Genomic DNA, 12,130 nt, shown 5'->3' with positions numbered 1-12,130 from the left:
GATTGACAATACATTTCACATGCTGTTGTGCAAATGGAAAAGACAACAGGTGGAAATTATAGGCAATTAGCAAGACACCCCCAATAAAGGAGTGGTTCTGCAGGTGGGGACCACAGACCACTTCTCAGTTCCTACGCTTCCTGGCTGATGTTTTGGTCACTTTTGAATGCTGGCGGTGCTTTCACTCTAGTGGTAGCATGAGACGGAGTCTACAACCCACACAAGTGACTCAGGTAGTGCAGTTCATCCAGGATGGCACATCAATGCGAGCTGTGGCAAGAAGGTTTGCTGTGTCTGTCAGCGTAGTGTCCAGAGCATGGAGGCGCTACCAGGAGACAGGCCAGTACATCAGGAGATGTGGAGGAGGCCGTAGGAGGGCAACAACCAAGCAGCAGGACCGCTACCTCCGCCTTTGTGCAAGGAGGAGCACTGCCAGAGCCCTGTAAAATGACCACCAGCAGGCCACAAATGTTCATGTGTCTGCTCAAATGGTCAGAAACAGACTCCATGAGGGTGGTATGAGGGCCTGATGTCCACAGGTGGAGGTTGTTCTTACAGCCCAACACCATGCAGGACGTTCGGCATTTGTCAGAGAACACCAAGATTGGCAAATTTGCCACTGGCGCCCTGTGCTCTTCACAGATGAAAGCAGGTTCACACTGAGCACGTGACAGAGTCTGGAGACGCCGTGGAGAACGTTCTGCTGCCTGCAACATCCTCCAGCATGATCGGTTTGGCGGTGGGTCAGTCATGGTGTGGGGTGGCATTTCTTTGGGGGGCCGCACAGCCCTCCATGTGCTCGCCAGAGGTAGCCTGACTGCCATTAGGTACCACGATGAAATCCTCAGACCCCTTGTGAGACCATATGCTGGTGCGGTTGGCCCTGGGTTCCTCCTAATGCAAGACCATGCTAGACCTCATGCGGCTGGAGTGTGTCAGCAGTTCCTGCAAGAGGAAGGCATTGATGCTATGGACTGTCCCGCCCGTTCCCCAGACCTGAATCCAGTTGAGCACATCTGGGACATCATGTCTCGCTCCATCCACCAACGCCACGTTGCACCACAGACTGTCTAGGAGTTGGTGGATGCTTTAGTCCAGGTCTGGGAGGAGATCCCTCAGGAGACCATCCGCCACCTCATCAGGAGCATGCCCAGGCGTTGTAGGGAGGTCACACAGGCACGTGGAGGCCTCATTTTGACTTGTTTTAAGGACATTACATCAAAGTTGGATCAGCCTGTGTGGTTTTCCACTTTAATTTTGAGTGTGACTCCATATCCAGACCTCCATGGGTTGATAAATTTGATTTCCATTGATCATTTGAGCACATTCAACTATGTAAAGAAAAAAGTATTTAATAAGAATATTTCATTCATTCAGATCTAGGACGTGTTATTTTAGTGTTCCCTTTATTTTTTTGAGCAGTGTATATAGCCTTTATTTATCTAGACAAGTCAGTTAAGAACAAATTCTTATTTACAATAACGGCCTACATAAACACTGACAATGTGTTATCGGGATACATATTCTCCCTGGCGTCCGTTCCACCACACATACCTTTTAAATAAACCGTTTTTAAAACTCTCCTTCCGTTGTTCAATGTGTTATCGGGACACATATTCTCCCTGGCGTCCGTTCCACCACACATACCTTTTAAATAAACCGTTCTTAAAACTCTCCTTCCGTTGTTCAATGTGTTATCGGGACACATATTCTCCCTGGCGTCCGTTCCACCACACATACCTTTTAAATAAACCGTTCTTAAAACTCTCCTTCCGTTGTTCAATGTGTTATCGGGATACATATTCTCCCTGGAGTCCGTTCCACCACACATACCTTTTAAATAAACCGTTCTTAAAACTCTCCTTCCGTTGTTCAATGTGTTATCGGGACACATATTCTCCCTGGAGTCCGTTCCACCACACATACCTTTTAAATAAACCGTTCTTAAAACTCTCCTTCCGTTGTTCAATGTGTTATCGGGATACATATTCTCCCTGGCGTCCGTTCCACCACACATACCTTTTAAATAAACCGTTCTTAAAACTCTCCTTCCGTTGTTCAATGTGTTATCGGGACACATATTCTCCCTGGCGTCCGTTCCACCACACATACCTTTTAAATAAACCGTTCTTAAAACTCTCCTTCCGTTGTTCAATGTGTTATCGGGATACATATTCTCCCTGGCGTCCGTTCCACCACACATACCTTTTAAATAAACCGTTTTTAAAACTCTCCTTCCGTTGTTCCTCACCAGTTATTGAACTACTCCTATACTGTCAGTATTGTCCTTTCTGTGCCGCGAAACGCCATGGGTGTATTAAAATGGCACCCTATTCCCTATATAGTGCACTACTTTTGACTAGAACCCTATGGGCCCTGGCACCCTATTCCCTATATAGTGCACTACTTTTGACTAGAACCCTATGGGCCCTGGCACCCTATTCCCTATATAGGGCACTACTTTTGACTAGAACCCTATGGGCCCTGGCACCCTATTCCCTATATAGGGCACTACTTTTGACTAGAACCCTATGGGCCCTGGCACCCTATTCCCTATATAGGGCACTACTTTTGACTAGAACCCTATGGGCCCTGGCACCCTATTCCCTATATAGGGCACTACTTTTGACTAGAACCCTATGGGCCCTGGCACCCTATTCCCTATATAGGGCACTACTTTTGACTAGAACCCTATGGGCCCTGGCACCCTATTCCCTATATAGTGCACTACTTTTGACCAGCTTCCATAGATCTCTGGTTAAAAGTAGTTCACTATATAGGGAATAGGGTGCGTCCAGGCTCTGGTCAAAGTAGTTCACTATATAGGGAATAGGGTGCGTCCAGGCTCTGGTCAAAGTAGTTCACTCTATAGGGAATAGGGTGCCATTTGGGACTCAGTATATGGACTTCTCCAGCCTCTCGCAGGGTGTGACCACTCAGCCTGTCTGACGTTTGTCTCAGAAACACACAGCATCCTTGGAAGGCCTGAATCATATAAACAACACAACACACAACGGTGCTATTCTGGGTCTCCAGGAAACTCTGTGGACAGAGAGACACTTCCTGTTCTTCAACATGCAGGAAAATAACATGGACTTTGATGAAACATTGATATGGCCCTGCAATCTCTGTCTGAAAGGGACTGCTGATGACCACATGGGATAATACAATAAATAAATAAATACAATAAAATAAAATACAATAAAAATTAAAATACATGAAGAGACTTTTATTTTATGTTTTAAGACAAATTGTGTCTAAGTGCAACATTCTGGACACATGTGTTATTGTATAACTTTACGTGCTACAAGTTCATGTTTAATACATTGCCATGATATCAAGACAGAATGCCTTGGTAAATGAGATTATTTAAAGAAGGGTTGGCCGCGAGAATAACCACTTCATGAGTAAAAAATAAAAAGCATACGGACATTTAACTGTTGCTGCCCGAAGGTGGCGCTGTAGGAATGGTCCGTTATTGAGCGCAACATGACTACTCTTTACAGCCTGTGGAATAGATGAAGCTCAGCAGGCATAGAGAATAATAGAGACCTGTAATGGCCCAAATACCAGTTTTAGCATGTGTAGCTCCATTGAAGGGCTTCAGCACCATTGTAATGTAGTTAACTGGGTGAGATTTCCAACTGTATTATCTGATCCCTCCTGATGACTCTGATTGAGTCATGTCCCAACCGGGTCATCAGGAGGGATCAGACAATCGAGAATAAGAAAATGGACTACTTCAAATAGAAATTGCCTCAATGGCGCTGCCCCGTGTGCTCACAGACGATATAATGGCACAGATATAAAAACATTCATTCAATTCAAGGGAATTCTCTATCTATCTCTATGGCAGTAGCTGTTTTACGGTGATCAGTCCAAAGTAATCGATTATAATCTCAAATATAAATTAATAACTAGTAAACACTGATTTGCCCAATTTAAAATTACTTTATTTAGATTTTACGAATGATTTTGAGTCGCGAAAGAATGGGATATTTGGCTCTATTTAATGGGCGGGGGGTATTAATGAACAGTATTGGAGCTCGATTGTAATTCCTTGTCGAGCGGGAACCGGAAGTAGAAACTATCAGACTGGATTAGTTTTACTGTGGAGTTAATATCCTGCTGTCATGGACTGGTAAAAACGCTTCTTATGCTGATATAAAAAAAAGATATAATTACAGGGATATATGTGACCTTGTTACAGTATTTAGTGAGTGTACTACATGTAAGGACGCTGTCTGTAGATGTGTAATGGCAGGTATGGGACATGTGTTAGCAATATTAGCTTGTTAAGCTAGTCGTTTGAACGTGTCTTGCAGCTGTCTAAGCAAGTGGTTTGTTTGTACCACCAGCTAGTCAACTAATGGCTCTTTATAGTAAATCACGTTTTATTTCATTTTGAAGTGTTCAGTAACTTGTGATTTGTTTAACGGGACTATATTGTTTCTGGATTACAGGTAGCGAGCGTAATTTGAGCATCTGGTCTAAGTGCGGCTTCAACGCCATGTATCTTCTCATTCAGTTTCCCCCCGTAGAGGATACCCCCCGATTTAGTTTAGTGACTGCCAGACACAACTACTTTTTTCAGTGCTCATTCTGTATATTAATTTCTTAATCCCCATGATGCGTATTAAAGTTGTGCAGTGTGGAGGCAACGTTATAAGTACAATCAATTAATAAGGCTGATGGAATAGATCAGGGACCGGTTTGGATCGATCTGTAATACACGTTGACGTGTTTGCCAATGGAGTTTCAGTTGTGTAATTTCACATCTTTAAGATGTTTTGGTGCAGTATTTCTCAAGTGTAAAAAAATATATAATAATAATTGCAATGTGTTGTCTTATGTAAACAAGAGTCAGCTGCTAGACAGAGCAATCACCACAGCTGTTCACCACATGTTAAGTGGGCATATATATATATATGTACATTGTCAAATCAAAACTCAAACTTCATTTACCTGTTGTGTGACACAAAAGTCCGAACTCTGTTTTAGACGAGACTGACTTTATGACCAAAATTATCCTATTTACACCATGTAGTCAATTTGGACACGAGAATAAACAAACTGTTTCTGATTCATATCGATGCCACACGGGCTGTTTTAAAAAGGGATTTGTTGCTTTATAAAGGCAGTCGCTGTTTAAGATGCTTTTGGAGAACTGGGCCCAGAATGTTTAGTTTAAAATACTGATACTTAACATTTTAGGCGCAGCGATGTGCACACAGCGGGTAGAGGCCTACACACTAATGTTCCAAAAATGCAATTTGCAGGAAAACGTTGTTCAGATTTTTCATGGACAGATATGGAAATATCCAATAGAAATGTAGAAATAAGGGAGATCTAAAGATGCAACAACTATCATGAGTTGCTATAACAATGACTTGGATAAAGTCTGTGGTTGCTTAACAACGAAAGAAAACAAATTAGAATAAGAGAATGCATACGAGGAAGCCTTAATAAAATAATTGCCTCTACGTTTCTATTGTAAGATTTTGTCTATAGGTTACTTTTGAAGCAAGGTAAGATATTTTTAAGGAACAGGGGAAAATATAGCAATGTTATTGATAGACTTGACTGGTTTCTGGTAGATGGAAAGGCTTTCCTAAAAAAAAAACTTCTCAATTAAATTATAACTAGCTACAAAGTATCTTATGCAGAATGATATCTTGATTGTTTGCATCCATCCAACATGGACCAGAATGAGTTGCTGTCGCCTTTACAGTATCTGAACTAACATGGTTCCTCTGTTGTAGGGACCAGAATGAGTTGCTGTCGCCTTTACATTATCTGAACTAACGTGGTTCCTCTGTTGTAGGGACCAGAATGAGTTGCTGTCGCCTATTGTACGAGATGCCGAAGTGACCAGAGCAGCACACCGAAAGAGTTCGGTTCAGAAGAAGGCTCAATTCAACTGTATCCTTATTGGGCCGTTGTCATGGTAAACCTACCTACCTGTTGTCTAGGTTACACCATGTAAGACCTGCATTACTGATGCTCATTGGTAAACTTACCTACCTGTTGTCTAGGTTACTGCATTACTGATGCTCATTGGTAAACCTACCTACCTGTTGTCTAGGTCACTGCATTACTGATGCTCATTGGTAACCCTACCTACCTGTTGTCTAGGTTACTGCATTACTGATGCTCATTGGTAACCCTACCTACCTGTTGTCTAGGTTACTGCATTACTGATGCTCATTGGTAAACCTACCTACCTGTTGTCTGTTGTCTAGGTTACTGCATTACTGATGCTCATTGCTCACACACCGTTGTTCAGACTAATAGTTAGCTAACAGAAGTCTCATGGGGCTGTTATATGACTGCATAAGGTGTGTCTTTTAGATAACAGTAACTAGCCAGTTATATTCCCTGACCGTTGTTGTCCAGTCCTTTCTCCTCGTGATGACAACCAAGGTAGTACCACCACACCTGCCCGTTCCCTGCCCTGCCACACACCTGGATCCCTCTTCAGACAGTCCTGTAAGTCTGTCCTCTTCAATACCAACACAGGCCTCTGGCTCTGCTATGAGAGCATTGTTTGGCTAAAGGTAAAAGTGTTGTCAACCACGATAAAGACATCTAGATAAAATAAGACATATGGTCCAGTTTGTTAACCCAGACTCTCACCGTCCACTAGCTGGTGTCTCCCAGAATGACCGGAGACGAGGCTATACTGTCGTAACAGATTGTACTCTATTGTAATTGTTGTCGTGGTGACGACTCCTCCCTCTCCCTACAGTCACCCCGAAGAGTGCTGCTAGGAACCCAGATGTGTCGGCCATCTTGGCGACAGGGCGCAGGACTCCTCGTTTCATCCATACGCCACGACCTCCCCTGGGCAGTATGAGCATGGTGAGGAGATGGATACCAGTCTTGACTGGGTGTTTTGTCTGCTGACAGACACTGTGTGGTTCTGTCTCTCTCCAAAGAGGGGATCCGGAGACGGAACAACCGAGCCAATTAAACCACACTGCATCACCGTTCATCAGTTGTTGACTCTTATTAAAGGTAGACTCGGTGATATGACGTAGATAAAGTAAACAACTGCAACGACTAAAGAGCGTTGGAGCGCGAGGCTAAACTTCTCCACTGTTTTGGTCATGTAGCTACCATGTTGTAAGAGTGTGAAGCGAACCCCGTGCAGATACTGTGTGAGAGGGAAGTGTTGCATCTTGCTCATCGCAATATCTGCGATGCTGTTCGTCCACACGCTGGTTGTTTCTGTGTTTTTGACTGTCTCCCTCTGGGCTCTCCACATGCTGTCTGTTTCTGTGTTTTTGGGTCTGTCTCCCTCTGGGCTCCAGAACCTGGATCCACACGCTGGTTGTTTCTGTGTTTTTGACTGTCTCCCTCTGGGCTCCAGAACCTGGATCCACACGCTGGTTGTTTCTGTGTTTTTGACTGTCTCCCTCTGGGCTCCAGAACCTGGATCCACACGCTGGTTGTTTCTGTGTTTTTGACTGTCTCCCTCTGGGCTCCAGAACCTGGATCCACACGCTGGTTGTTTCTGTGTTTTTGACTGTGTCTCTGTCTCCCTCTGGGCTCCAGAACCTGGATCCACACGCTGGTTGTTTCTGTGTTTTTGACTGTCTCCCTCTGGGCTCCAGAACCTGGATCCACATGCTGGTTGTTTCTGTGTTTTTGACTGTCTCCCTCTGGGCTCCAGAACCTGGATCCACACGCTGGTTGTTTCTGTGTTTTTGACTGTCTCCCTCTGGGCTCCAGAACCTGGATCCACACGCTGGTTGTTTCTGTGTTTTTGACTGTCTCCCTCTGGGCTCCAGAACCTGGATCCACACGCTGGTTGTTTCTGTGTTTTTGACTGTCTCCCTCTGGGCTCCAGAACCTGGATCCACACGCTGGTTGTTTCTGTGTTTTTGACTGTGTCTCTGTCTCCCTCTGGGCTCCAGAACCTGGATCCACACGCTGGTTGTTTCTGTGTTTTTGACTGCGTCTCTGTCTCCCTCTGGGCACCAGAACCTGGATCCACACGCTGGTTGTTTCTGTGTTTTTGACTGTGTCTCTGTCTCCCTCTGGGCTCCAGAACCTGGATCCACACGCTGGTTGTTTCTGTGTTTTTGACTGTCTCCCTCTGGGCTCCAGAACCTGGATCCACATGCTGGTTGTTTCTGTGTTTTTGACTGTGTCTCTGTCTCCCTCTGGGCTCCAGAACCTGGATCCACACGCTGGTTGTTTCTGTGTTTTTGACTGTCTCCCTCTGGGCTCCAGAACCTGGATCCACACGCTGGTTGTTTTTGACTGCGTCTCTGTCTCCCTCTGGTCTCCAGAACCTGGATCCACACGCTGGTTGTTTCTGTGTTTTTGACTGTCTCCCTCTGGGCTCCAGAACCTGGATCCACATGCTGGTTGGTTCTGTGTTTTTGACTGTCTCCCTCTGGGCTCCAGAACCTGGATCCACACGCTGGTTGTTTCTGTGTTTTTGACTGTCTCCCTCTGGGCTCCAGAACCTGGATCCACACGCTGGTTGTTTCTGTGTTTTTGACTGTGTCTCTGTCTCCCTCTGGGCTCCAGAACCTGGATCCACACGCTGGTTGTTTCTGTGTTTTTGACTGTCTCCCTCTGGGCTCCAGAACCTGGATCCACATGCTGGTTGGTTCTGTGTTTTTGACTGTCTCCCTCTGGGCTCCAGAACCTGGATCCACACGCTGGTTGTTTCTGTGTTTTTGACTGTCTCCCTCTGGGCTCCAGAACCTGGATCCACACGCTGGTTGTTTCTGTGTTTTTGACTGTGTCTCTGTCTCCCTCTGGGCTCCAGAACCTGGATCCACACGCTGGTTGTTTCTGTGTTTTTGACTGCGTCTCTGTCTCCCTCTGGGCTCCAGAACCTGGATCCACACGCTGGTTGTTTCTGTGTTTTTGACTGTCTCCCTCTGGGCTCCAGAACCTGGATCCACACGCTGGTTGTTTCTGTGTTTTTGACTGTCTCCCTCTGGGCTCCAGAACCTGGATCCACACGCTGGTTGTTTCTGTGTTTTTGACTGTCTCCCTCTGGGCTCCAGAACCTGGATCCACATGCTGGTTGTTTCTGTGTTTTTGACTGTGTCTCTGTCTCCCTCTGGGCTCCAGAACCTGGATCCACACGCTGGTTGTTTCTGTGTTTTTGACTGTCTCCCTCTGGGCTCCAGAACCTGGATCCACACGCTGGTTGTTTCTGTGTTTTTGACTGTCTCCCTCTGGGCTCCAGAACCTGGATCCACATGCTGGTTGTTTCTGTGTTTTTGACTGTCTCCCTCTGGGCTCCAGAACCTGGATCCACACGCTGGTTGTTTCTGTGTTTTTGACTGTCTCCCTCTGGGCTCCAGAACCTGGATCCACACGCTGGTTGTTTCTGTGTTTTTGACTGCGTCTCTGTCTCCCTCTGGGCTCCAGAACCTGGATCCACACGCTGGTTGTTTCTGTGTTTTTGACTGTCTCCCTCTGGGCTCCAGAACCTGGATCCACACGCTGGTTGTTTCTGTGTTTTTGACTGTCTCCCTCTGGGCTCCAGAACCTGGATCCACACGCTGGTTGTTTCTGTGTTTTTGACTGTCTCCCTCTGGGCTCCAGAACCTGGATCCACACGCTGGTTGTTTCTGTGTTTTTGACTGTCTCCCTCTGGGCTCCAGAACCTGGATCCACATGCTGGTTGTTTCTGTGTTTTTGACTGTGTCTCTGTCTCCCTCTGGGCTCCAGAACCTGGATCCACACGCTGGTTGTTTCTGTGTTTTTGACTGTCTCCCTCTGGGCTCCAGAACCTGGATCCACACGCTGGTTGTTTCTGTGTTTTTGACTGCGTCTCTGTCTCCCTCTGGTCTCCAGAACCTGGATCCACACTCTGGTTGTTTCTGTGTTTTTGACTGTCTCCCTCTGGGCTCCAGAACCTGGATCCACACGCTGGTTGTTTCTGTGTTTTTGACTGTGTCTCTGTCTCCCTCTGGGCTCCAGAACCTGGATCCACACGCTGGTTGTTTCTGTGTTTTTGACTGTCTCCCTCTGGGCTCCAGAACCTGGATCCACACGCTGGTTGTTTCTGTGTTTTTGACTGTGTCTCTGTCTCCCTCTGGGCTCCAGAACCTGGATCCACACGCTGGTTGTTTCTGTGTTTTTGACTGTCTCCCTCTGGGCTCCAGAACCTGGATCCACACGCTGGTTGTTTCTGTGTTTTTGACTGTCTCCCTCTGGGCTCCAGAACCTGGATCCACATGCTGGTTGTTTCTGTGTTTTTGACTGTGTCTCTGTCTCCCTCTGGGCTCCAGAACCTGGATCCACACGCTGGTTGTTTCTGTGTTTTTGACTGCGTCTCTGTCTCCCTCTGGGCTCCAGAACCTGGATCCACGCGCTGGTTGTTTCTGTGTTTTTGACTGTGTCTCTGTCTCCCTCTGGGCTCCAGAACCTGGATCCACACGCTGGTTGTTTCTGTGTTTTTGACTGTGTCTCTGTCTCCCTCTGGGCACCAGAACCTGGATCCACGCGCTGGTTGTTTCTGTGTTTTTGACTGCGTCTCTGTCTCCCTCTGGGCTCCAGAACCTGGATCCACGCGCTGGTTGTTTCTGTGTTTTTGACTGCGTCTCTGTCTCCCTCTGGGCACCAGAACCTGGATCCACGCGCTGGTTGTTTCTGTGTTTTTGACTGCGTCTCTGTCTCCCTCTGGGCTCCAGAACCTGGATCCACGCGCTGGTTGTTTCTGTGTTTTTGACTGTGTCTCTGTCTCCCTCTGGGCTCCAGAACCTGGATCCACACGCTGGTTGTTTCTGTGTTTTTGACTGTGTCTCTGTCTCCCTCTGGGCTCCAGAACCTGGATCCACACGCTGGTTGTTTCTGTGTTTTTGACTGCGTCTCTGTCTCCCTCTGGGCTCCAGAACCTGGATCCACACGCTGGTTGTTTCTGTGTTTTTGACTGTCTCCCTCTGGGCTCCAGAACCTGGATCCACACGCTGGTTGTTTCTGTGTTTTTGACTGTGTCTCTGTCTCCCTCTGGGCTCCAGAACCTGGATCCACACGCTGGTTGTTTCTGTGTTTTTGACTGTGTCTCTGTCTCCCTCTGGGCTCCAGAACCTGGATCCACACGCTGGTTGTTTCTGTGTTTTTGACTGCGTCTCTGTCTCCCTCTGGGCTCCAGAACCTGGATGACAGTGACTGGACCAACAGCCTGTACCCGTCTCCTCTGTCCGGCCTGGGACTGGGGGACACCAGCTTCACTGACGACATCAACATGTCCTCTGTAATGCTGAAGGAGGAGGACCCTGGAGAGGCTGGTCAGATTAATTTATTTACTCCCTGGTTGTTGATTGATTTGTTTAATATCACTGATGAGCCAGTGGTTCCATTTCCCAGGTTTCCCAGCCAGGTCTGAAAATCAGCACGTATAACTGACTACAAGGTCCAGATTTGGGGAAAGGGGTTACAGAGGGTAGTGGCTAGGTGTCGTTCTGTAAATGTATAGAATTTATTTTTTTAACCTTTTTATTTAACTAGGCAAGTCAGTTAAGAACAAATTCTTATTTTCAATAATGTCTGGGAACAGTGGGTTAACTGCCTGTTCAGGGGCAGAACAACAGATTTGTACCTTGTCAGCTCGGGGATTTGAACTTGCAACCTTTTGGTGACTAGTCCAACGCTCTAACCACTAGGCTACCTGCCGCCCCAGAATAGAATACAACACTCTGTTCCCAGAGTTCCTCCAGTCCTATCTCAGACACTCCTCCACTGCTGACCTCTGACCCCCTCCCCTCTGTACCCTGCAGCATCAGTCAGTCTGTTCCCAGAGTTCCTCCAGTCCTATCTCAGACACTCCTCCACTGCTGACCTCTGACCCCCCCTCTGTACCCTGCAGCATCAGTCAGTCTGTTCCCAGAGTTCCTCCAGTCCTATCTCAGACACTCCTCCACTGCTGACCTCTGCCCCCCCCTCTGTGTCCTGCAGCATCAGTCAGTCTGTTCCCAGAGTTCCTCCAGTCCTATCTCAGACACTCCTCCACTGCTGACCTCTGACCCCCCTCTGTGTCCTGCAGCATCAGTCAGTCTGTTCCCAGAGTTCCTCCAGTCCTATCTCAGACACTCCTCCACTGCTGACCTCTGACCCCCCCCTCTGTGTCCTGCAGCATCAGTCAGTCTGTTCCCAG

The 12,130-nt window shown here is 47.0% G+C and overlaps 1 protein-coding gene and 1 long non-coding RNA gene across 3 annotated transcripts; one reads left to right on the top strand and one right to left on the bottom strand.

The window, feature by feature from the left end:
- Window positions 1-1,421: 1,421 nt before the first annotated feature.
- On the bottom strand, window positions 1,422-2,544 carry LOC127927776 (uncharacterized). Of its 2 annotated transcripts, XR_008129039.1 has the most exons (4): window positions 2,206-2,544; window positions 2,020-2,112; window positions 1,648-1,926; window positions 1,422-1,554 (listed from the first exon to the last, which is right to left on the bottom strand). It is a non-coding gene; the product is annotated as an uncharacterized LOC127927776 (long non-coding RNA). The 2 variants fall into 2 exon arrangements; XR_008129040.1 differs by lacking the exon at window positions 2,020-2,112.
- A 1,572-nt stretch (window positions 2,545-4,116) lies between these two features.
- Window positions 4,117-12,087, top strand: LOC118381144 (nuclear pore complex protein Nup107). Its single transcript, XM_052514444.1, has 6 exons — window positions 4,117-4,264; window positions 5,825-5,922; window positions 6,397-6,489; window positions 6,749-6,861; window positions 11,129-11,264; window positions 12,020-12,087. The coding sequence occupies exons 1-6, from the start codon at window positions 4,251-4,253 to the stop codon at window positions 12,085-12,087; spliced, it is 522 nt and encodes a 173-aa protein (XP_052370404.1). The 5' UTR covers window positions 4,117-4,250.
- Window positions 12,088-12,130: the final 43 nt, after the last annotated feature.

The sequence above is a fragment of the Oncorhynchus keta genome, unplaced genomic scaffold, assembly GCF_023373465.1.
Source record: "Oncorhynchus keta strain PuntledgeMale-10-30-2019 unplaced genomic scaffold, Oket_V2 Un_scaffold_17573_pilon_pilon, whole genome shotgun sequence".
Lineage (NCBI taxonomy): Eukaryota > Metazoa > Chordata > Actinopteri > Salmoniformes > Salmonidae > Oncorhynchus > Oncorhynchus keta.
Note: the sequence above shows the minus strand (reverse complement) of the source record. Positions and strands in the feature narration are given on the sequence as shown.